Here is a 26,627-nt window from a genome sequence, read left to right as displayed (position 1 = left end):
GACTCAGCACTTTCACTGTCGGGGCTGGGTCCGATCGATCCCTGGTTGGGGAACTAAGACCCCGCAAGTCAAGCAGTCAAAAACAAACAAGACAAAACAAAAACAAAAAAACACACCAAAAAAACCCCACAAAAACAAAACAAAACAAAACAAAAAAACAGGTGTGATGCTGGGGTCATTGGAGATTAACCTGAAAAGGTAGACTGGGGCCAGGCTATGAAGTGTCCGGTTAGGAACTGAATTGTGTCCCCCCAAGATTCCTATGTTGAAGTCCTAACCCCTAACATACCTCTGAATGTGACTGTATTTGGAGATAGAGCCTTTACAAAGGTAATCAAGATTACATGGAGGTCATATGGATGGACCCTAATCCAGTAGACTGATGTCCTTATAAAAAGAGGGGGAGACACCAGGGCTGTGTGCGCAGAGGAAAGACCACGTGAAGAGCTGGAAAGAGGGCAGCCATCTGCAAGCCAAGGAGAGAGGCCTCAGAAGAACCCAGCCTTGCCAACACCTGGCACTGGGACTTCCAGCCTCCAGAACTGTGAGAAAAGAAATTTCTGTTGCTGAAGCTGCTCATGCTGAGATCTTTTGTTATGGCAGCCCTAGCAAATGAATACAGGTCTTAAGATTGAAATTTTTTAAGTTGAAACGAATACAGCTCTTAAGATTGAAATTGTTTAAGTTTAAATTTTTTATTCACCTAGTTCAAAAATCAAACAGAAAAAGTGATAGTGACCAGGTGATCAGGTCAACATCAACCGTGAAATGGCATGTGCCTCTGGTATGATGTGATGAAAATGGCATTTTACTGCTGTGATATTCCTCCAAAAATCCCATAAACTCCATCTAATCATGAGGAAAATATCAGATAAATCTCAAGTGAGAAATAGTCTACAAAAAACCTAACCAGTATTCCTCAAAATTCTCACCATCATAAAAAATAAGGAAGGTCCTTATTTTTTAAGGACCTGTCACAACCAAGAGGAGCCGAAGGTGGCATAATGACTAAATGTGATGTGGTGTCCTGGATGGGATCCTGGACAAAGGACATTAGGTAAAACTAAGGGAACCTGAATAAAGTATGGACTTAGTTAATAAGAATGTCTTGTTAATGTTCTTAGTTAATAAGAACCAATGATATTGGTTCATAAGTTTTAACGAATGTACCACACATATAAGATGTTACTAGTAGGGGAAGCAGGGTGGGGGCTGGGGGAAGGAATATGGGAACTCTGCATTATCTTTGCAAGTTTTCTGTAAATCTAAAACTACCCTACAGTTTATTTTTGAAAAGTAATAGTGAAAATTCTCACTCCTATTTCTGCTTCTAATCCACCCAGTTCCCACTCCCAACTGCAATCGTCACTTTATTAGTGTTCTGGATCCTTCGAGAATTCCTTTATGCAAATATGAATCTATACTGACTTTCTCCCCAAATGGGTCTTTTATTTGCTTTAAAGAGTACTTAATCATTTTTATATAAAATAGTTCAAACATACAAAGTAGAGAGAAAAGGACAATGCATCCCATGTACCCATCACCCAGATTCAACAATTATCAAGAATTTGCCGAGTGAAGTGCCCTTAAGCTATCCTTCCTGCCCCATGTTCTCTCTCTCTCTTTTGCTGAACTGTTTGGCTAGTGCGCATCTCTGAACAACCTGGACATCTTCTTACACCACCCTAAAAACCACATCCCACCATCAACAGTGATTCCTGAAAGGTCTCTTATGATCTTTAATCTGGGTGATGTGGAGACACAGGGCTTCGCAGGGTGTGGGTGTTTGTGTGTGACCTAATTATATCCATGTGTGGGATGGTTTGGGCGTGAAGGAGATCAGATCAGTGAGGCCAAGTATGCACGCCCTTGGTCTAGATACCAGGTGATGGGGTCTGATGCTTGGAGCTTGCAGCAGGATGGAGAGGAAGAGGAGGAGGAGGATTAGCTGGGGAGCCTCTGAGGTGGGCCACTGACCACCCTGGCTTCAGATGGATACCTGTCTGGAGGACAGAGGGTGCCTGTATGAGGGCAGGGCAGCTGCCACTGTCTGTGCTCATAGTCCTGCAGGCAAGAGTGGGAACCCAATGGCCAAGCCTCCCCTTCAGGGGAGTGAACTCACTTTGACCACCTCATCCCAGGTGGCACTTCTCTGCCGTGCCTTGGCAAAGCCTACCCCTTGCCTGGCTTAGTGAACCAGTACCCACTCCTTCATGACTCATGACCCTAGCATGTCAGAGTTGAAAGACCCTCAGAAATCATAGAATCTAACCTCTCCCTGGTTAGAGACGGGGACACTGAGACCCACAGAAGAGATGCAAGTTGCTTAGGGACACACAGGGAGTCAGAAGCAGAGCTGGAATTAGAACCTAGGTCTCTGACTTTCAACCTAGGATCTCCCGTTACCTAGAGCTTCCTCTTCTCTCCAAACCCTGCTCCCAGAAAAAAACGTGTCATTAGCCATTGATGCCCAGTGTGTATGAATTAAAAAATCCCTGCATAATCCCTCTCCCAGGGAATTACCTGGGATACGTTTGTATACTAAGCCTGCTTGCTAAAGATAAGCGTAACTGCAGAAAACTATTTATGGAGCAGCTCCCATGGGCTACAAACTGTGCTAGGAGATTTTCATACGTCTGAATCTTCCTAAATCCCATGAGGCAGGTTTATTATTTCTGTAATCTCCCATTATAGAGATGGGCAACTTGAGATACAGAGAGAAGATGTAATTTGTCTAAGATCATACTGTGAGGGCGTGGCCAAGGCAGTGTCTGTCTAACTGGAAAGTCTACACTCTTAACCACTAACCCCCTTGGCCCCTGAAGATGAGGCCAAGAAGAGGATGGTGGTTTCTGCCTGGCCTACTCCCTCTTCGTCCCCCAGCCCCACCGAGGAGCCTCAGGCCCCTCAAAGGAGCAGACAGCCTAGGGACAGCCTCTAAACACCACCTGCTGTCATCTCTAAGGAGCTGGGCCATTCCCAAAGTGGTTTTAGGGCCGTAAACAGACCCCTGTGCTCTGGATGCTCCAGGAAGTTTCGGAGCTGCCTGTGGAGTGCATCAGTCGCCATCTCATCTCTGTCAGGGTTCGCGTGGATGGCGCAGTGTGGACGGCACAGAAAAGATGCCTGCCCGTTGGGAGGCCTTCACTGAGGGTCTGCTCAGTCCCAGCGCTGGGCTCTGGGCACGTGGGCGGCCCTGTCCTGCCCTCTGTTACTCGGGCGTTCAGACCAGAGGGGGTGGCGTCACGGGGAACAGGGCTGTGAGGTAAGACCCTGGAGAGGAGGAATGGGCGCTGCCCCGGGGCGTTTGAGCATCGAAGGATGCTGGCACAGGTGCGCACAGGCGTTCTAGGCCGGGAGTATCGCCTGCGTGGAGAGCCAAGGCTGAAGAGCGGCCACGTGCCCGGGAAGGTCGGCTGGCCCGTGGGGAAAGGGCACCAGCAGTCGCAGAAGACGCGGGGAGGTGGTGGCGGCGCGGAACAGGTGCCCGGAGGCCGTGCACCACGCCGGTTCGTGGGTTCATCTTGAGCAACGCGGAGCCGGGTCACCAGCATGGTTCCGGGCGCACCCGCACCCTTCCAATCCGGCCCCGGGCCTGCAGCCCCACGCGGCGCCGGGAGCCGGGGGTCAGGACGCGGTCAGAGCCGGGCGCGCGCGCCGCCGCCGCCGCGGGATGCGCCCCGGCCCGGCCGGCCTCCGGGAGTCGGGGTTCGAGTCTCGGCCCTGCAGTGGCTCGCCGCGGTGTCCCGGCTGGGCCCTCCCCTCTCCGGGCCGCGGTTTTCCCACGCCCCAGGCCTGCGAGAGCCAGTGACCTCGGCCCCGCACGGCCAGGAACCCGCAGGCCGTCACGCGGGGCGGGGCAGCGGCCCGGCTTCCGCAGCGCGCCCGCCCCTCCCCCGCCCGCCCGCGGGAGCGCGGACGCGCTCGTACCTGGCCGCGGCCGGGAGCGAGGTTGGGCGGGCGGGGCCGGGATGCCCCGCCCCCGGACCCGCCCCCAGCGCAGGCGGGCCAATCGGAGGGGGCGGCTGGCCCCGTGTGGGGCGTCGCGCTGGGGGCGGGGCCTGCGGGGGCTGAGGAGAGACCGCGGGCAGGCGGCGGGAGGCGGTCGGGCGGAGGCGGTGGCGACGACGGCCGGTCCCGGGACAGCGACGCAGCGCGCCGGCGGCCGCGACAGGGCCAGCCAGGCTCCGCAGCCCGCCGCAGCCGCCGCCTCGCCGTGAGGGCCCGAGAGCGAGGCGACGGGCGCGCGGCCTGTGAGGGCGGCAGGAGCGGCGGGCGCGGCGCCGAGCGTCCTGTCAGGCGGCCGAGGGCGTCGCGGACCCGCGCCGCGATGATGCCGGTGGGTGCGGGCGGCGGCGGCTTCCTCCGCGGGCGGCCGGCCAAGCCTCCTTCCTCCCGCGGCCCCCGGCCCCCGGGGCCCGCGCGAGCCCGGCGAGCCGGGCGGGCGGGGAAGGAAGTGGCCTGGCGGGCGCGCCCGGCCCCGGCGCCCCCCGGGCGGGCAGGTGGGGCGGCGCCGGCTGTCAGCGCGGGCCGGGCCGGCGGCCGGGGGTCCGGGGGCCGCCTCGGGGTCCGGGCGCGGGGGCCGGCGTGGGAGGGGGCCGGTCCGGGCGGGGCGGGGGGTCGTCCCCGGGCCGGCGCCCCCTCGGCCGCGACGCGGCCCTTCCTGCCGAGCCTCCCCGGCCGGGCTGTCGGAGAGGGGAAGCCGGAGGTGAAATTGGAGCCGGTGGGTTTTCCGTCCGTCCTGGCGGGGGGTCGGGCGGGGTGGCGTGTGGCGCTCGCCGCGTTTCAGGGTCTCCGGGCGCCTCTGCCCCCCGCCTGACATTTGCTGGTGTCGTATTTGGAGTCGGCCGTGTGGGCACCCCCGTGTGGTGTTCCCACGCTGGAAGCCCACATTTCTCCGTGGTCCTTTCCTCATTCTGGAATCCTGTTGTATACAGGAATCTACTTAGGGGGTGGATTTAGAGAGCCATTTTAGGAATTCCCTGTTACCGTGCCTTCGAGATGTGTACATTTTGCGTTAACCGGCCTGTTGTCCCGGTGTTTTGAAGGTTGAACTAGGTTCATTTGTGGTGGTGCCGCCTTTGTCCTGCCCTCAAGGATGCGTGCTGCTAGAAAGAAGACAGTGCTCATTAAATTTGCCATTCTCCTACTCCACCTTTTCCTTCACCTGTAACCTGAATAGCAATGAGTGCTGAATTATAATTTTTCTCATCTGGCTTTTTGTGAAGCGAATGTCATGACTTATGAAAAAATGAAGGGCCGGTGGTACCCAGTTGGATGTATTGATTTTCTGAGTGCCTGTGTATTAAAATTCTCAAACACGTTTATAGTAAAGTAACAACAAAATTGTTCTGTTAGCGTACAGTTTCTACATTGAAAATCACATTTCAGAAGGAAAGTACCATTTCTCTGCATTTTCTGCTTGAATGCTATTATTCTGCTATGCTGCACCCAAAGACATTTAGAATTTTTTCCCCTGATCCTTCAAGTCATTTCCTGTCGCTTGATAATCTCTTCTCCCCTGTTTTGATCTGATTCCAACACATGGTGTTTGCAGAGTCTTAAGATTTGACCTAGTTGATCCTTAGATCCTTCTTTGACCTCAGAGCTTGTTCTATTTCTAAACGTTTGGTTATAAAATGAATGATTGTCTTGTAGTGGAAGGAGAACTGGATGAGCATCAGAAGATCCAGAATCAAGTACTGGTTCTGCTACTTTTTAGCAATGTGACCTTGAACAAGTCAAGGTCTCCAAGCCTGGAATTACCTCTAAAGTTAGGGATAAGAACATACCAATATCTGAGGGCTGTCCTGAGGATCAAAAAGGATGATGTGTCCAAAAGTGCTTGTCAAACAGAATGCCATGCAAATATTTATTGTGGTTAATACAGCTTGGAACTGTCAATTTCTAATTTTAAAGTCTGCAAGATAAGGCATTTGGAAACAGCTCCCTCCCTAATGCTCACTGGCTAGATTTGGAAAAGGCATTATGGTGTTGTGGAATTTTGAAACCACTTTTAGTAAAAGCCTGTAGTAGTTGATACCATAGTAATATTGAAGGAGATCTGTACAATTTGGACTGATTTCATCATTGTATGTATGGTTTCATTTTAAATACCCTGTTAAGAAATTTGGCTTATATTTTACATGTTTCCATTCAGACATTTTACTTCTGTACTCCACATGGTAAAAGTTTCTGGTCTCTACCTTACCAGGTTTCCACCTTACCAGGTTTCCTTTTTAAGAAGTTTGCTTAGCTGGCAAATGGGAAATTTCTTTATGATACTCATAATAATCAAATACTGTTTTTAGAAAACAGGCCTATTAACTATTTAAGACACTGCTTTTTTTGTTTTTTCATTTTATTTATTTATTTATTTATTTTTTGAGGTACACCAAGTTCAATCATCTGTATTTATACACATATCCCCGTATTCCCTCCCTCCCTGGGCTCCCCCCCACCCTCCCCGTCAGACACACTGCTTTTATTTTCAAATGCCTTCTAGAAATAGATGGTATTTCTCTTATTCCCTCTTTTGTGATCTTTACTTTTGTATTTCCTTCTTGTTCCCTAAAAGTTCTACTTTTAGGATTGAGTCCTTCCTCTATAAATGTAGTTGGGGTTGGTTGTAAATTAATTACAAGTTTTAAGAACACACCATTCTTAGTCGATACTATCTTCAACTGTGTATCCAAGATATAAATGATATTTTTCTTTATTGTGTATTTGGTGTTCATCTTCATCATCGTGAATCATCAAAAGAAGATTAGATCATATTTTGCATAGTTTGTATAGAGCAGCTCTACCCAATAGGAATGTAATGAGCCACACAAATGTGATTTAAAAATTTTTAGTAACTGTGTTTTTAAAAGGTGGTATTTTTAATCGTATCTTTTACTTAACTCAGTATATCAAAAATATTATTTTAACATGTAATCAATATGAAAAACTTATTAATGTGATATTTTACTGGGTTCTTTTGGTACTAAGTCATTGAAATCCACTGTGAATCCAGGGTAAATCCAGGGAAATTTTACATAGATAGCACACCTCAGTTCAGACTGGGACATTTCAAGTGCTCAGTAGCCATGTGCAGCTAGTGGCTACTATATTGAACAACACAGGTTTAGAGTATATTCTGTTTTACTTATTTGAGAATTGGCAATTAGTGTGTAGTGGCTGTTATAACTTTTAATTGATCAGATGGCTTACTGCAGCACCCAGGCTTTCAGCTGTTGGAAGTAAGTATCTGCCCATGTTCTCATCTGACACAATAAGGTCTTTGTAGAAGTATTTGATTTGCCTGTTACACAGTGTCATGACAGTCTACTTTAAAACAAAGTTATATTTTGGAATTTTCCCTTATTAAAATATCATTGTGTTCTTATATGTGTGGTCATTCAATGGAGGACATTTTAAAACTGTTTCCCAATGGGAAAAAAGGGCTATATTTTAAAGGTTACTTGTTGGCTGGTCCCTAAGGTCTAGACCTGAAATCACTTAGGCCATACATAAACAACTTTGATAGAAATAAGAATTTTAGTAAAAGCGTGGATCAGAGCATGAAAAGGCTGCAAACCTGCCTTGATCATTTTTTTTTTAATTTATTTATTGGCTGTGTTGGGTCTTTGTTGCTGCACATGGGCTTTGTCTAGTTGCGGCGAGCGGGGGCTACTCTGCACTGCGGTGCGCAGGCTTGGCGTGGCGTGACTTCTCTTGATGCAAAGCATGGGCTCTAGGTGCGAGGGCTTCAGTAGTTGTGGCACATGGGCTCAGTATAGTTGTGGTGCACGGGCTTAGTTGCTCTGCGGCATGTGGGATCTTCCTGGAGCAGGGATCGAACCTGTGTCCCCTGCATTGTCAGGCGGATTCTTAACCAGTGCGCCACCAGGGAAGTCCTGATCATCAACATCATTTTTGACTGAGAATGGACATTTTGCAGCTGTGAGACTTTCTGTGCACAGGTGGAATATGTCTGGGAAGTGGCGCTGAGGATACTTTTTTCTCTTCCAAAGGACTGTTGACTTGAGTAAAGGAAGTTCTGTGGCTCTGAAGTGTGTTTTATTTGTAAGAAAGGCACTCTACTCTGGTGGTAGTGTCTTGGTAATGTTAGCAGTGGAACTCCTTACCTCCAGTAGACACCACGCAGTGTGACTAGTTGATTCCACTCATTTCTGTCCTAGGAGCCCTTTCAGCGTATTCACTGTGGGCTGTGGGTTACATTAGTTTGTGTTTAATATTTAGCTCTCATTAAACAAACAGTCACTTGTTTCAGGTATTCACTTCCCAACAATGCAGAAAATATTTTGACGTTCTGGAATAGGTCTTTCACTTTTTAAACCATCAGCTGTCATATAATTGACAAAACAACAAACTGGAAGCAGGGAGGCTTAGGTTCCAGTCCCCACTTGTAAGTAACTGTGTGACATTTGGACTTAATCTCTTTGGGCCTCAGTTTCTCACCTGTCAAATGAGTTGGTTCGGGTGGTTTCCAAGTGTTTTTGGTTGGTCTGGTAGTTGATATATAGTAGATACTTTCAGGAGGGTCAATAATATTCACATTGGCTGCATCAAAGATTGACACAACCTGACACTTGTTTTGGCAGCCTTTTGGTAAACTCATTCACCGCCCAAGTACCTTTGTATGATAGAGCTGTAGAGGAGCTCAGTGGATGCTCACTGTTATTGTTAACAATTAAGTCATTTGATAGGCTTGAATTTACAGCTTAACTCAGTAAACAAAACACGGAGGACTGGAGGAGTTTTTTTTTTTTTTACATTCTGGTTTCTTTAAGACAAAAATTACGAACATAATATTACCATTTAAAATAATAAAACTATTTATAGCCTTTGGAGTGCCCAAAAAATTCACAAAAGGAAAAGCAAAGCTTTGATGTGTAGTCTATAGGGGTTACCATAGTCTATAGGGATAACTCTTTTAAAGGCTGCAGGATTAAGTACAGCAGTAAGGTTTTGCAGCTAAAAAGCAACTCCTGCAATTCAGTTTAGAAATAGCGCTCCGTGAGTGGGGTTTGTTGTCATGTGCTGAAGTGCTTCACCCTGTAGGTTTTGTGGTGGTGTCTCCATTTTTATGGAGAACTGAGACACAGGAAGTAAAGAAACGTGGCTAAGGTCCCCCAGCTAGTAAGTGGTAAAACAAGGTTTGAAAACAAACTGACTCAAAGCCTTTGCTCCTAGCCTTTGTGCCAGTCACTTACTTGCTATGGTCGAGGCACTTTGCTAGAGGTGCTAGTAAATTGAATTGGGCTAAATATTTTCCCCTGATGCTTAGCTCGGATGGAGCTTACTATTTAAAAGAATCTCATGGTGAATCTTTTTGATAAAAGGCGATAGTTTTTGCCATCTTGAGTTTGGGGACAACTCTGTTTTAAATGTAAATGTGTTAAATGTGTCCTTCCTTTCTCAGCATCCTACTTTGAAAAGTCTGTGCCAGCATATATGCCTAAGAGTTACTTAGAATTTTTAGCATGATAGAAACTTAAAATATCACCAGGTTACTGTATTGAAATTATATAACTGGTTGTCAACATGCATTTTTGTGTGTTTGCACAGATGGGCAATAGCTTCTCAGCAAAAGTTCGGTAGGATTTTGATGCCTTGAAGTGCTGTTGCCATAGTTATTTCACAAACTGTGGTTCTAGGGCTGAACAGAGGAATGGTGGTAATCAGGTTCTATTGTGACACTTTCTTGGCTTGATTGCTTTTTTTTATTTCACTGCAAAGATAGTCGTATGACTGTTGTTCATACTAATTGGTAAGCAAAAGCTGCTGTTACTGGATTTTGTAAAATAAAAATCTTTGCATGGTGACATCATACAGAACAATAAAAGACTGGAAAACGAGGTATAGTTTGTTTGTTTTTGTTTGGCTGCACGGCATGTGGGATCTTAGTTCCCCAACCAGGGATCAAACCCATGCCCCCTGCAGTGCAAACGCAGAATCTTAACCACTGGACCACCAGGGAAATCCCAAGGTAGCTATAATTAAAATTAATAAATGACATTCAAAATATTAGTGTACAGTTCAGAACAGGGTCTTGCTAGCAGTCCTGTTAGTGTGTCTAGAGAAAATGTTAACTGAAGTCTTGACAGAATCATGATTTATAACATATGTTGTGATTGTAATGATTGTAGCTCAAGCAAATGCAAAGGCCCTGTGGTAGGAGCATGCCCAGCATATGGAGAAACTGAAGGAGGCCTGTGTGGCTGGATCAAAGTATGTGAAGGGGGAGAGTGGAGGAGATGAAGTCAGGAAGGTGATGGTGGTGAGCGGATGGGTTAGAATCTTGCAGGGCCTTATGAGTTATTATAAAAGCAGGATGTGGAGAGAAATTTCTTTTGGAAGAAATGAAACACAGTGGTTTACTTATTGTATCATAAGTAGTTCTGAATAGCAGGCATTGCCCAGGTGACTTCACTGTAGCAGGTAAGAGTATGGGCCCTGGTGTCGGTTGGCTTAAGTGTGGATTCTGGCATCACCATTTATTGGCTGTCTGACTGTGGTAAAATTACATGATCCCTCAGTTCTTTGTCTTTAAACTGAGAAGAATAATAATAGTAACCTTAGGGTCATTAGGAGGGTCAGGTGAGTTATTACAGGGAAAGGTGCCTGTTGTGTAGTGAGTGCTCAGCAAATGTTCTGTGTAATAAGTTTCGTTTCTTCTGGAAAGCTTTCTCACCTTTGCCTTGGCCGTATACGCCAGTAGAGGCATTCAACCTGGTGTATCTTTGTTTTTTAAAGATACAATTCAAATACCATAAAAGTAACCTCTTAACGTGTACAATTTAGCAGTTTTAAGTGTATTTACGAGATTGTACAACCTTTGCCCACTATCTAATTTCAGAACATTTTGCCTGGTCTACCTTTGCAGTACTGTAGTGCAGCCTGAAACATTTGCTTGTGTGACTGGTAAATGTCTTTCTTGTCCTAGACTATAATTTTAATGGCGGCAGGAGCCATCTCTTTTTATTTACCATTTACCACCAGTGCCTATCCCAGTGACTGGCCACATAGTTGATATTTGGTGACTGTTTTTTTTAAATTAATTAATTTTTGGCTGCATCGGGTCTTAGTTGCAGTACCCGGGCTTCTCTCTAGTTGTGGCGCACGGGCTCAGAGTGCGTGGGATCTGTAGTTGCATCCCGAAGGCTTAGTTGCCCCGCAGCATATGGGATCTTAGTTCCTTGACCAGGGATTGAACCGGAGTCCCTTGCATTGGAAGGTGGATTCTTAACCACTGAACCACCAGGGAAGTCCCGGTGACTATTTGTTGAATGAAAGAAGGTATGATGTGGAAAGTAGTGTCAGACCCCATTGTGAAGATGTGTGGGTGTGCTCTAATGGGGTTTGCCTTTGATCCCATGGGTGATCAGAAACCGCCAAATGTTTTTAAAAAGTGGAGTGATGTTATCAGATTTGTATGGTAGAGGGAGAATTCTGGAGGCTGGAGGCTGGACCATGGAGTAAGGGAAATTAAAAAGAAACAGGAAGAACAGTTAGGAGACCAGTTGGTGCAGGTCAGACTTGACCTGAAGGTGAAGGGAAAGATCCAGTCAAAAGGAGGTAAAATAGATGTGATGGAGTGAGAGGGTGTGTGAGAGTGTGCGAACATGTGAGTGTGTGTACTGATGTGTAAGTGTGTGTGGTTGAGAGGAAGGAAGTACAGTGGCTGGAGTTGAGGATAACAGATTTATTGCTTCAGCAGCCGGGCTTGTCTTTCCTGTAACTAAGACAGAGAACACATGAGAAGGAATAGGTTTCAAGGGCTGTAAGGGAATGAATGAGGTTTGTTTTGGGTGTGTTGAGCTTAAGATGCCTGCTATATCCAGGAAGATGTTACTCTTAAATCTTAAGGTACATTAAATATATTAAGTTAAATCATTTGCACTATATTAAGTGGTTTTTAATGTTGTATGTTTGGTGTTCTAGATTATTGCCTGAGCACTTGTGGCACGCCACACACGTACGTCATCCCTTGTACTTGTCATTTTCCCTGATCAGCCCCACCCTGAGCCCCCACTAGACACAGCTTCGTGGGGCAGCGGCTGGCCTGGGCCTCCTCCATCTTTGTGGAGTTTACATGCACACTTTTTATAGTGGCGTAATCTGTGCTCTGTATTGATAGTTTGTGTTTTGCTTTTTGCTGTATTGCATGCTTTTATTTCTGTCTAATGGTAGTCTTGAAAATAATATCAGTAAATAGTAAACTCTCAAATGATCAAAATATAGACAGATTTTAGTATTAGAAGTAGAAATGAGGTGAGATTTTGTCAAAATGTGAAGAAAGATGAAGTAAAATTTCACAATGTTAGGATTAACAAAAGAAAAACCCAACAGTAAGAACAGAGAGAAATACAGATGTAAAACAAGGGGCATAGTGGTTAACAGCTCAGACTCTAGAGCCAAGACAGTCTGGTTTCAAAGTCTAGCTTTGCCACTTACCAGCTCTGTGACCTTGGACAAATTATTTAAGCTCTTTATGCCTTATTTTCCTCTTTAAAATGGGTTTAACAGCAGTATATTTAAAAAGGTGGTTGTGAGGATTGTCAAGTGCTTAGTGCATTCTGTTAATGTATGAAATAGGCACTCAGTAGTATCTGCTCCTCTTAAGTTTTCTCCAGCAGCCATAAGGCCTCATGGCAGAGAGGATTTAGCCAGAAAAGGATGGTAAGTGCACTTTACCCCACCTAGGTAGAATGCCTATGTTCTTTCTACTGAGAGAACTGGGTGGTAATTGCAAAATCTGTCAGGTTGATAGGACAGAGAGGGTTGGTTTGCGTTTCTTAGAAATGAAAGTTTACCTTCTCTTCCCAGTATCCTGTTATCCAGACCACAGCTCAGAACCAGCTCAGATCACTTCATTCAGTGTTCTGTCAGTGAGCAGAAAAGCTCACCCCCTTCTTTCTGGTCTCTACCTAGTGGGCACATTCCAGGCCACCCTGTATAAAATGCCCCTCTCTGACTGCGCTTCATTTCTCTTTATAGTGCTTATGTCCACCTGGCAGTTGTTTGTGAAGGCTTCATAAAAGTGGGGCTTCATTTTCTTTTCCCACTGCAGGATCCCCAGTGCTTAGGACACGCCTGCCTCTGGTCGGCATTCAGTAAGTGCTTGTTTACTGAGTGGCCTCAGCAGGCATTTAGGGCACAACCTTACATGCTGGGTCTGTGCCGAGGCTAGCAGGGTCCCTGCTCTTAGTGAGCTCACGGTGGGGAACAGTCACGTAAACAAAAAGTGCCATTATGGAAGATAAAGACTGTGTGAGTGGCCGAGCACAGGCTACAGACGGCAGGGCACGGTGATGAGTTTTCTCAACTGTGGGATATCGGGAATTTTCACTGAGGAGGAGACGTTTGAGTGGAGTTGAGAAGGATGAGAAAGAAGAGGTAGAGGTGATGGGGAAGGAATTTGGGGTAGAGGCCTTAATATTTGTGAGGCATTGAGATCTGAATTGGTGTGGTGTGTTGAGGGAAATTGCTTGGAGCCTGGAGCCGGATGAAGCAAGGAGGCTGGAAAGGTAGGTAGAGCTCAGATTCTGAGGGCCATGCATGACCTGCATAAGAGTTTGAACTTGATCCTGAGAAAGATATGAAAGTTTTTTTTTTAATTGTAAAATATACGTAACAAAATTTACCATTTTAACCATTTTTAAGTGTACAGTTCTGTGGAATTAAATACATTCACATTGTTCGGCAGCCATTATCACCATTCATCTTCAGAACTTTTTCATCTCAAACTGAAACTACTGTTGCAGAATTTTAAGGAGAGTTGTAAATGCTCCAATTTAAGTTAAAGTTGGCATTAAGTGTCTCGAATCAATGAGAAGAGTCTATTGGGATAGTCGAGGCAGAAAAGGGTCTCTCAGCAGTCAAAATAGCTGTCAGAGAATCATGCATTGACGCTAACTTGGAAGAGATCCTCCTTAGCCCTCACTTAACCTTGATTCGTACGTGTTGGGTAATTCTGCGTTACCTGGCTTCTACATCTTTAGATGCTGCACCCGAGGTTGCTGGGAGGGGCTGTGGCTGTGGGCAGACAGGCTGCTGGAAACCATAGAAAGAAACAGCTTTAAGAAAACCTGAGGTTGTGGTCTGAGGTCTGCGGGTGGGCATCCTGACCTCAGTCAGCCCCAAAGATATCACTGTGACATGTCACAGACTGCACACAGGATGGTGGTTAAAGGTCCTCATGATGACTGAGCCATCAAAAAAAAGAGTGAATAACATCAATAACGCAGACAACAGCTGCACACATTTTGTATGAGCTGTCCAGTAGAAACATGTGAGCCACATATGCAATTTTAAATTTTCTAATAGCCACATAAAAAAGTGAAAAGAAACAAGTGAAATTAATTTTAATGATATATTTTATTTAACTCACTATATCCAAAAATTATTTAAACGTGAAGTTAATTTTTTTTTTAGTTTTTATTTTTTATTACATATTTTTTAAATTTTTGTTGAAATATAGTTGATTTACAATGTGTTAGTTTCAGGTGTACAGCAAAGTGATTCAGTTATACATACATACATATATATATATTATGTTTTACATTTTCTTCCATTATAGGTTATTACAAGATATTGAGTATAGTTCCCTGTGCTATACAGTAGGTCCTTGTTGGTTATCTATTATGAGCAACCATCTTAATGTATACACAGTGCTGTTTAAATTGAAAACATATGAAAGCATTGTGGATGATTCTTTTTTTTTTGAAGTTAACGTTAAAACATGATTAGTGAGGTATTTTATTTTTTCATACTAAGCCTCTCAAATTCCAGGACACATTATATACATACAGCACATCTGACTTTGAACTAGCCACATTTCAAGTTCTCAATAGCCATGTGTGCCTAGTGGCCGTATCAAATGGACAGACAGCGTAGTTTCAGATTTTGGCTCACAGGGGTTAGATTCTCAGCTATTCAGAGAATGCTATCATTCATAAGAATTAATTCCTCAAGGATTGTACATGACTGATGTTTTATTTTAGTAGTTTTCATTTACTAATTTTTGCTTTTATATTAAAAAAACTATTGAGGTGTAATGCAGTAGTTAAAGAGCATGGATTTGGGGGTGGACTGTCTGGGTTTGAATCTCAACTATTTAAATTCCTACCTGTGTGATGTTGGGTGAGTTACTTAATCTCTGTGTCTTAGTGTCCTTATCTGTAAAATGGAGATCATAGTAGCACCTACCTTGTTGGGTTTTGTAAAGGATTAAACAAGTTATATATAAAGAATCTGTAACAGTGCCAAGTGCATAATAAGCACCATAGATGTGTGCTTTTATCCTCCAAATGTTTAGTATCTCCAAAATGTTAAATGATCTTGAGTCAGTACATTTGAAAGACATTTTTGCTCTGAAGACTGCTTGATTTAGTTAGGTATTTAACATGTTTTCACAGGTGAAAACATGTTAAATTGTAATTTTGTGAGGATACTTTCTAATTGATGTCTTTGGGTAACTAATTTTATTGTTTGCCTCAGCATTGAAGGTGCTTAACAACCACAGAAATAGTGTAATTAATAATTAAAGGATTTAGGATTATAATTAAAATTAGGAAAAGTTTGAAAGGATGATTTTATCAACATTTAATTACTAGTACTGTTACAGTTAAACTACTCTCAGAAATACTTTATCAGCCTCACTATGTGTGGGAAGACATTTCTTTTTTCCATCAGTATATTCTAACACTGAATTATTTTGAGAGTTTCACCTTATTTGTAAATAGAGTAGAAAAGAATAGCAAATGTAAAACCAAAATATAAAAAGATCGCTGTTTAGCACATGGAAGACATTTAAGAGGAGGTCCTTTATCACCTAGAGTGAAGCATGGCTGGAAACATAACCAAATTAGGGTATGGTTATTTAAATGTCAAGTTTTTGGCACAGAAGAAAGCAGTGCCTAATGGGGATTATTTAATCATGGCTGTTTTCATCTGTCATTGATTGGTGGTCTTTGAAACAGTTAAACAGACTCTCTACTTAGAACATAATCTCCATACACAAAAATAAACTCAGAATGGATTAAAGACCTAAATGTAAGACCAGATACTATAAAGCTCTTAGAGGAAAACATAGGTAGAACATTCTCTGACATAAATCACAGAAAGCTTTTTGATCCACCTCCAAGAGTAATGAAAATAAAAACAAAAAAAACACAAATGGGACCTAATTAAACTTAGAAGCTTTTGCACAGCAAAGAAAACCATCAACAAAATGAAAAGAAAACCCACAAAATGGGAGAAAATATTTGTAAATGAAGTGATCGACAAGGGATTAGTCTCCAAAACGTACAAGCATCTCATGCTCAATATCAAAAAAAAGCAAACAACCCAATCCAAAAATGGGTGGAAGATCTAAATAGACATTTCTCCAAAGAAAATATATAGATGGCCAAGAGGCACATGAAAAGATGCTCAACATCACTAATTATTAGATAAATGCAAATTAGAACTGCAATGAGGTATCACCTCACACAGGTCAGAATGGCCATCATCAAAAATCTATAAACGTGGACTTCCCTGGTGGCGCAGTGGTTAAGAATCCGCCTGCCAATGCAGGGCACTCAGGTTCGAGCCCCGTGCCAGGAAGATCCCACATGCTGCAGAACAGCTAAGGCCATGCGTCACAACTACCGAGCCTGCACTCTAGAGCCTGCGAGCCACAACTATTGAACCCGTGTGCCACAACTACTGAAGCCCGCATGCCTAGAGCCCGTGCTCCACAACAAGAGAAGCCACCACAATGAGAAGCCAGCACACTGCAATGAAGAGTAACCCCCACTCCCCACAACTAGAGAAAGCCCACACAGCAACAAAGACTCAACACAGCCAATAAATAAATAAACTAATTAATTTTAAAAAATCTACAAACAGATGCTGGAGAGGGTGTGGAGAAAAGGGTACCATCCTACACTGTTGGTGGGAATATAAATTGGTACAGCCACTATGGAGAACACCATGGAGACTCCTTAAAAAACTAAAAATAGAGCTACTATATATGATCCAGCAATCCCACTCCAGGGCATATATCTGGAGAAAACCATAATTCAAAAGGATACATGCATCCCAATGTTCATTACAACAGTGTTTACAATAGCCAGGACATGGAAACACCCTGAATGTCCATCAACAGACGAATGGATAAAGAAGATGTAGTACATATATACAATGGAATATTACTCAGCCATAAAAAAAGAACAAAATAATGCCATTTGCAGCAACGTGGATGGACCTAGAGATGGTCATACTGAGTGAAGTCAGACATAGACAAATACCATGATATCACTTAATATGTGGAATTTAAAGAAATGGTACAAATGAACCTATTTACAAAACAGAAGTTGAGTCACAGATGTAGAAAACTTGTGGTTACTGGGGGAATGAGGGGGATAAATTAGGAGATTGGGATTGACATATACACACTACTATATGTAGAATGGATAATTAACAGGGAACTCTGTTCAGTTACTCTGTAATGATCTATATGGGAATAGAATCTAAAAAAAAAGTGGATATATATTTATATATAACTAACTCACTTTGTTCTACAGCAGAAACTAACACAACATTGTAAATCAACTATATTCCAATTAAAAAATAAATTAAAATTTAAATTAAAAAAAAAAAGAACATAATCTGCCCACTGCCTGGCTCCCAATCACATTCTCCACTCCCCTTCAAGGCTTGCTCCTTTCGTCTCAGCCTGCGTGTTGCTTCCTTTGGGAAACCTCTGCTGGCGCTGGCATCTGGGTCAGGCAGTCCTTCTGTGGGGTCTCGTGCCACTCTGCAGTTTCCCACTGTAGTTCCCTGGTGTTTCCTCTCTGTCTCGAGGCCCCAGGTTCAGTTGGGGGGGGGGGTGTTGTTGAAATTCTGTGCCCCAAGCCTGACCCAGGGCCATGTTGGGCTCAGCAAAATTTTCCTAAATGAATGAATGAGTGACCTATAAGTGTGTCCAATTTATGTTATATACATTGTAACACTTTGCTTTATGCTAGGGGTTTTGGTTTTTTGTGTCTATTATACTGCAGTGTCTTGTCATAAAAAAACCCAGGAGTCTAATTTTAATCTTCTTACATGGTTATTTGCCTCTAGAATTGAACAGATCCTCAGATACCATTGTTAACAGAGAATATCTCATGGTCCAATTGGTTTCTGGTAGGAGTCCTTTTGGAGAGTTCCTGATAACAGATACTAAGGCTTATATGGGGTAACTGGGAGGGAAAATGGGATATTTTTATAGTAGCAATAACAGCTGCTTGTGCTTTTGGTAGTCTAGTCAAAGTAGCTAAGTTCCATGACTAAATTTAATGGAAAATTATCTTTTGTGTTTTACCAGTTTTTTTTGTTATGTAAAACTGTTATTAAAGTCTCTTAATCTGAAGCTTTAAGGCTAATGATACAATAGAAGAACCCATTTCTAGCAGTTGGTAGTGTATTGGCTAATATTTAGAGAAGTCTGCTGCTAGAGGTTACTAAGGTCAAAATTCTGCACCACTATGGAGTCAGGCAGGACAAGACTGTAAACTTAGGGTTAGTAGTTTTTTGGAGGCTCAAATAGACATTTAGATTTTTGCAAAATTTCACTGCCTTCATGTCTTGCCATCCCCCTGCCCAAGTAATACCTAGTAAAATCTGCTTACAGTGCCTGACACTTTGGTTTTGAAATTTTCAGTTTCTTATGGGTTGAAGCCTTGTTAGTTTGTCATAAAACCATGAATTACAATCTGTATTACTACAAGGCAAGGAGGGGTCCAGAATGAGTTACTACTAAGATCCTTTCCAGTGCTGCCTTCTTATGATGTTGTATTAGAGGTGAATAGAGGGGGTCTCCATGTGAAAGCCCTTTATTAGGGAAGCTCCGGGAGAAGCAGGTGGGCTTTGAGCTTGCGTTGCATGTGAATTCTGAGATGGAGAGAGGCCAAGTGACCCAGGCTGAGAATGGGAGGCAGTTCTATTCTGGGTATTAGATCTATACTTCCAGCAGATATGTTTGTGCCTCCATGATATGCCAGGGCACTGTGAAAGATACGAATGGCACAGGAGGGAAGATAAATGTGGTGCAGAAAAAGTGACTTTCAGCAGATACTTATACAACAAATATTTATTAACTTTTATTATATGCCAACGTAATGCTGGACATTGGATACTTAAAGACACTAATTCAGTATCTTCAGGGGGTTTGTAGTCTAGTTGACAGAAACATTCAGTACAGGTACCTTGTGGGACCAAGTGTTTGAGAACATAGACTTTGGAATTAGGTAGGCCTGGGTCCAGCCTGGCCCCCACTTACTATGTGATTTTTTTGATGTATATAAATTTATGTATTTATTGGTTGTGTTGGATTTTCATTGCTATGCTCAGGCTTTCTCTAGTTGTGGACAGCAGGGGCTACTCTTCGTTACAGTGTGCAGGCTTCTCATTGCGAAGCACCATCTCGAGGTGTTCAGGCTTCAGTACTTGCGGCATGTGGGCTCAGTAGTTGTGGCTCATGGGCTCTAGAGTGCAGGCTCACTAGGTACGGTGCACAAGCTTAGTTGCTCCAAGGCACGTGGGATCTTCCCGGACCAGGGCTAAAACCCGTGTCCCCTGCATTGGCTGGCAGATTCTTAACCACTGCGTCACCAGGGAAGCCCTACTGTGTGATCTTAAGTCACATACCTGTTGGAGCTCTCTCTCATCTGAAAATAGCAGTGCCCCTCTCTTGATAAATAATGGTGTGGCCATAGGGAGAAGTAATATATGGCCTAAAAAAAAGGAGTAGAACTGTGTGAATTCTTGTGGGAAAATGCCCCAAATGTATTGTTGGCTGAAAAATCCATTTTCTACTTAATGTGGTCTCACTGTAAAAAAGAAGAAAAGAGTTTTGTGGTGGAGAGAAAGGTCTAAAAGGAAATATACCAGCTGTTTAAAAGTGTCATTAGGAGGACTGTCTGTTATTTATTACATCTGTTGTTAGATGCTAAAAAAAAATTGTGTATGTTAATTTGCCACCTAAAAAATAAGGATAATAGAGTTAAAAAGAAAGCCTAAACGAAAAACAGAACCTTCTTTCCAGGATTTCTGGCAGGATTGAACAGCATCATGCATGAGGAGTGCTCAGCATTAGGTCTAACACAGTGTCAGTCAGTAAATGGTTGCTGTTACTTTTATTGCTGGACACAGCAGCTGAGGAGGAAGATGGGTGCTGGACGGCAGAACCCTTGAAGGTTGAAGTTAGGTTCTGTGGTTTGAATTTCCAAGGTCAGTTGATTCCTTGGATGTAGGATCTTGGTTGTCCTGTGCGGTCCTTGGTTGTCCCATGGGCCTCAGATCCGGGGACTAGGGTCCTTGTGGTCCATGAGCTTTTTTTTTTTTAATCAATTAATTTATTGGCTGCATTGGGTCTTAGTTGCTGCGCACGGGCTTTCTCTAGTTGTGGTGAATGGGGACTGTTCTTCATTGTGGTGTGCAGGCTCCTCATTGTGGTGGTTTCTCTTGTTGCAGAGCATGGGCTCTAGGCGCGTGGGCTTCAGTAGTTGGACACACAGGCTCAATAGTTGTGGCTCACGGGCTTAGCTGCTCCATGGCGTATGGGATCTTCCTGCAGCAGGGATCGAACCTGTGTCCCCTGCACAGGCAGGCAGATTCCCAACCACTGCGCCACCCAGGGAAGTCCCGGTCCATGAGCTTTTGCTGGCCTTGGCTGAAAGAGAAAGACCCACAGCTGGGTCAGGTGTGCCAAGCCCATCCCCTCTCCCCATTCTCTTCTGAGGATAGGAATAGTGTCTGCCTCATCCTGAAGGGAGGGAGAGAGATGGCCTGCCAAGCTGTGATATCTGTCCTAAAAGAGACCTGGGACCCTCATGGGCCTCGTGGGGTTTGAAATCATCCCTGGGTTTATATTTGGACCTTGAGCAGTGTATCAAGCCTCTCTTGACAGTGCTTCTTCATCTGTAAACTGGGGATGGTGCTCCTGCTTCTTTCACTTGCATGTCTTGAGTGCTTGTTTTCCTTGTTTCTGCTGGATGAAAGCTAGAAAAGAATTTTTTTGAGGTAGGATTGATGAGTCATCTTATAAGGCTTTTCATCTGCCGGTGAAGTAGATAGTTGGAATGAAATCTTCATGGGGAAAAAGAAAAACAAAGATGTATTCTGTAGTTTTTGTTTTCTCTTTAGTCCTGATTTTTAAAATATTTGAAATATTTGTTGCTTTGTAGTATTCTTCTCTTGGGAGTGTTTCGTTGCAGATGAAACAATATAGTTTTCCATAGGTGTGATTTACCCTGGGTGCCCGTACTGTGCAAGAGAACGTCTTGCTGTTTGCCTTTTGTCCTGGCAGTCTGTTTTGTTAGCTCTTTTTTTCCACTCAAAGTGGCCATGTTTGGTTCTTAACTCGATGGGCACCTCAGTTATATCCCAATTGAATGCCTTGGACTTACTTATTTTTAACAAATAGTGTTACTTAGCTTACATTTTTCAGGATCCCATTGATAGTCATGGAGTCATTTTCAAAATTTATTATAGGTTTGTTTTATGATCAGCTACCTTTTATAACTTGCACTTGATAATGTATTCCTGTGTCACTTTTGTTTCATGCTTCTCTTTTGTAATTTAATGTCAGTTCATTTCTATAATTTTTAAAGTTCTGGAGTTTTTCTAACTTTTGCAGTGTCCAGAGTTGTTGCCAGGTATTTCAATAAATAAGAAAAGGAGGAAGTTAGATTTGAGAGAATATTGTATGTCAGGCTTCTTGCTGGACATTTCACAGACCTTCTCATTCAATATTAAGTAAACAGTATAACTAAATAAACTGCTGAGAGGGAGGCAGCCTGCTGGGCTGAGACTCAAGAGACCTGATTTCAGTCTTGCTTTTGTTGCTAAGAAAATGTATTAACCTTGACAAATTATTTCCTTCTCTGGGCTTCTGCTTCCTCACCTGTAAAATGGGGAAAGGGTCAGACAAGGCTTCTTTCTGGCTCTAAGATCTGATGAGTGATCGTTATGACAGCGTAAATGTGAAACTCTCAGCATATCCCTTTTAATTGCATTGAACGCTTTGACGAATGGATTAAGAAGCAAGTGGTCACTTTAAAATAACTCAAATTAACAATATTTTTTATCTTTTTCCCCAAACAACGTTAGTGACTATTGGAAGAAAAAAAAAATTGAGGCACCTGTGTACTGTCCTCTCAGATTTGCAGCTTAAAATGTATGCTGTTCATAGGACGGGTATGAATGTTACCTTCGGGAATACAATATTTTATTTTTGTGTTAAAATATGGATCCTTGTGAGATCACTCTGAGTGCTGCGCCAACAATAATATGTTAACTATTTTCGTGGCCAGAGGGGGAAGAAAACTGTTTTGTGACAGTGTAGGGAGATAAGACCAAAGGAAAGATGATCTGTCAGCCCGAGCCCAAACAGTTGGAGCTTTCAACGTGGTACAGAGCTGGGACTTCCCTGTGTTTGCTGAACAGAGTTGCTGAGGCCCTTGACCCTGTGGGGTGGAGGGAAAGGGGTTTAGGTCTCCGTAACAGGATGATCCTGCTGCTGAAGCCTCATGAAGTGCTGGCCCTGAAGCAGGTTTTCTTGCTGACCTTTTCTCCCTACTTCCCTCCCACTTTTGTTTTTGTTTTGATTTGATTTTACGTGCTCTGTGCATGTTTGCAGGTAGGGGACTAGTCAAGGCCTGAGAGACAGTGTGCAGGCTTGGGAGCCAGGCAGACTTGTGTTCACATCTGAACTCAGCTACCCAGGGGCTGCTGTGCCTTGGATGAGTGCTGAACCTTTTTATGCCTCAGGTTTCTCATTTGTAAAACGAAAATAACTTTAGTAGCTGAGTTGATTTTTGTTGCAAGTACTTTCTAAAATCTTAGAAAAGGGACTTCCCTGGCACTCCATTGGTTAAGACTCTGCAATTCCAATGCAGGGGCACAGGTTTGATCCCTGGTCAGGGAACTAAGATCCCACATACCTTGTGGTGCAGCCAAAAAATTAAAAAAAAAAAAAAAAAATCTTAGAAAAGAGGGGGTTTATTGGAAGGATGCTGGCGGGAGAGCTGAACAACTGAATCTTAACATGGAGCAGGCACTGGGATGACTCTGGGGACCTTGGCAGCAGGGGTGGCGGGCCCTTCTCTGTGGCACAGCCTCTTTCTCTGAGAGTCCACATCCTCTCCATCAGCAGATCCGTCAGAGCTACCTTCACCATCTAGCCAGCTTCTATTCCGCACTACCTCCAGGATTCTCTCTCTCTGCTCGATTCCTGGGTTTGCCTTCTAAGGGGTCTTCCTGTTTCTATGCCTCTTCTCCCTCAGTCTGTTCTCAACAAAGCAGCCAGCCTGAGTCTGTAAATCATGATGGTAAAACATGCCCCTTCTTAGTGGAAAAGCCTCCAAGGACTTCCAACCTCCCTCTGAGCAGAAGCCAAATTAGGAGTTTACCTCTCATCTCCTACTCTTCTCCCCTTGATTTCTCTGCTCCAGCCAAGCTGACTCCTTATTGATTCTGAATTGTACCAGGCATTCCTTCTGTCTCAGGGCCTTTGCACTTGTTCCGTCTGCCTGAATGCTCTCCTGTCAAACTGTCTGTAGCCCCACTCTCTCACGTCCTCCCGGGAGGCCCTTTCCAACCACCTTCCTTAAAATTAAAATTGCCCTGTTCCCAACCTTCTTTGCCTGCTTTGCTTTTCTCCATAGTATACATCACCACCCACTATATGATATATGTTCTACCTACTTATTTTGTCTCTTTCCTCAAACTGTGATGAAAATTCCACAAGGGCAGGAACTCTGTCTGCTTTATCAGTGCTGAATCTCCAGTGCCTGGCACACAGTAGGCACTCAGTGCGTACTTGTGGAATGAAGAACATTTTTCGTCAAGTGGCTTCCTTAGTTTGAGTCCGCAATGGCAAGAGGGGTGGGCATGTAAAATAAGCTTGACCCCGACAACTTGCCAAGTGTGAGTCCCAGAGAAGAGGGGAGAGAATTGTCGTCTGAAAGCCATCCCAGTTGGGGTCTCTGAGAGTACGATGAGGACTAAATCAATTGGTGTATGATTGCCTGGTAGGGGCTGAGAAAATGTTCATTCTTTTCTCTTTCTGAAAACATATAACTTACTGACAGTATTAATACTCAGAAATACAGTCAGATCTCCATAATAGAGCTTGTTGTTTGGAAAGGTAAAAATTTGAATGTCTAATAATAAGAAAATTTGGGGCTTCCCTGGCAATCCAGTGGTTAAGACTTCAGCTTCCAATGCTGGGAGTGTGGGTTCGATCCCTGGTTGGGGAGCTGAGATCCCACATGCCTCATGGCCAAAAAACCAAACCGTAAAACCAGAGGCAATATTGTAACAAATTCAATAAAGACTTTAAAAATGGTCCACATCAAAAAAATATTTTTTAAAGAATTTTATTGAGATATAATTGACATACAATAAACTGCATATATTAAAGTGTACAATTTGATATTTTTTTTCTTATTAGTAATGTATAGATGGCAGTCCCAATTCCCCCTCCCCCCGCCCTCGCTTTCCCCTCTTGGTGTCCATATGTTTGTTCTCTACATCTGTGTCTCTCTTTCTGCCTTGCAAACCAGTTGATCTGTACCATTTTTCTATATTCCACATATATGCATTAATATACAATATTTTTCTCTTTCTGACTTACTTTGCTCTGTGTGACAGTCTCTAGGTCCATCCATGTCTCTACAAATGTCCCAATTTCGTTCCTTTTTATGGCTAAGTAATATTCCATTGTATGTAAGTAATATTCCGTTGTATATATGTACCACATCTTTATCCATTCATCTCTTGATGGATGTTTAGGTTGCTTCCATGTCCTGGCTATTGTAAATAGTGCTGCAGTGAACATTGGAGTGCATGTGTCTTTTTGAATTACAGTGTTCTTTGTGTATATGCCGACTAGTGGGATTGCTGGGTCAGGTGGTAATTCCATCTTTAGTTTTGCAAGGAACCTCCGTACTATTCTCCATAGTGGCTGTATCAGTTTACATTCCCACCAACAGTGCAAGAGGGTTCCCTTTTCTCCATGCCCTCTCCAGCATTTATTGTTTGTAGATTTTCTGATGATGCCCATTCTATCCAGTGTGAAATGATACCTTATTGTAGTTTTGATTTGCATTTCTCTAATACTTAGTGATGTTGAGCAGCTTTTCTTGCGCCTCGTGGCCATCTATATGTCATCTTCGTAGCAATGCCTATTTAAGTCTTCTGCCCATTTTTTGATTGGGTTGTTTGTTTTTTTGATATTGAGCTGCATGAGTTGCTTATATATTTTGGAGATTAATCCTTTGTCTGTTGATTCGTTTGCAAATATTTTCTCCCATTCTGAGGGTTTTCTTTTTGTCTTGTTTATAATTTCCTTTGCTGTGCAAAAGCTTTTAAGTTTCATTAGGTCCCACTTGTTTATTTTTGGTTTTATTTGTGTTACTTTAGAAGATAGGTCACAAAAAAGATCTTGCTGTGATTTACGTTAAAGAGTGTTCTTCCTGTGTTTTCCTCTAGGAGTTTTATAGTGTCTGGCCTTGCATTTAGGTCTTTAATCCATTTGGAGTTTATTTTTGCGTATGGTTTTAGGGATTTTTCTAATTTCGTTCTTTTACATGTAGCTGTCCAGTTTTCTCAGCACTACTTATTGAGGAGGCTGCCTTTTCTCCACATATTCTTGCCTCCTTTGTCATAGATTAGTTGACCATAGGTGCGTGGGTTTATCTCTGGGCTTTCTATCTTGTTCCATTGATCTATATTTCTGTTTTTGTGTCTGCACCATATTCTCTTGATTTACTGTAGCTTTGTAGTATAGTCTGAAGTCAGGGAGTCTGATTCCTCCAGCTCTCAAGATTGCTTTGGCTATTCAGGGTCTTTTGTGTCTCCATACAAATTTTAGGGTTTTTTGTTCTAGTTCTGTAAAAAATGCCACTGATAATTTGAAAAGGATTGCATTGAATCTGTAGATTGCTTTGGATAGTATAGTCATTTTCATAATATTGATTCTTCCAGTCCAAGAATATAGTATGTCTCTCCATCTGTTTATATCGTCTTTGATTTCTTTCGTCAGTGTCTTATAGATTTCTTAGTACAGGTCTTTTACCTCCTTAGGTAGGTTTATTCTTAGGTATTTTATTCTTTTTGTTGCAATGGTGAATGGGATTATTTCCTTAAATTCTCTTTCTGATCTTTTGTTATTAGTGTATAGGAATGCAAGAGGTTTCTGTGTGTTAATTTTGTATCCTGCAACTTTGCCAAATTCATTGATTAGCTCTAGTAGTTTTCTGGTGGCATCTTTAGGGTTTTCTGTGTATAGTGTCATGTCATTTGCAAACAGTGTCAGTTTTACTTCTTCTTTTCCAATTTGGATTCCTTTTATTTCTTTTCTTCTCTGATTGCTGTGGCAAGGACTTCCAAAACTGTGTTGAATAGTAATGGGGAGAGTGAACATCTTTGTCTTGTTCCTGATCTTAGAGGGAATGCTTCCAGTTTTTCACCATTGAGAATGATATTTGCTGTGGGTTTGTTATATATGGCCTTTATTATGCTGAGGTAGATTCCCTCTATGCCTACTTTCTGGAGAGTTTTTATCATAAATGGTGTTGAATTTTGTC

General features: G+C 43.2%; 1 protein-coding gene across 2 annotated transcripts in view; it reads left to right on the top strand.

The window, feature by feature from the left end:
- Nucleotides 1-4,078: 4,078 nt before the first annotated feature.
- PPP1R13B (protein phosphatase 1 regulatory subunit 13B) overlaps nt 4,079-26,627 on the top strand; it is a 90,949-nt gene continuing 68,400 nt past the window's right edge. For both annotated transcript variants that reach the window (XM_057730685.1, XM_057730684.1), the window contains exon 1: nt 4,079-4,339. In XM_057730685.1, the coding sequence (XP_057586668.1) occupies nt 4,331-4,339 (9 nt within the window). In that variant the 5' untranslated portion in view covers nt 4,079-4,330. The remainder of the gene's footprint in view (nt 4,340-26,627) is intronic.

Source organism: Hippopotamus amphibius, chromosome 4 (assembly GCF_030028045.1).
Source record: "Hippopotamus amphibius kiboko isolate mHipAmp2 chromosome 4, mHipAmp2.hap2, whole genome shotgun sequence".
Classification (NCBI taxonomy): domain Eukaryota; kingdom Metazoa; phylum Chordata; class Mammalia; order Artiodactyla; family Hippopotamidae; genus Hippopotamus; species Hippopotamus amphibius.
This window is presented reverse-complemented; position numbering and strand designations above follow the sequence as displayed.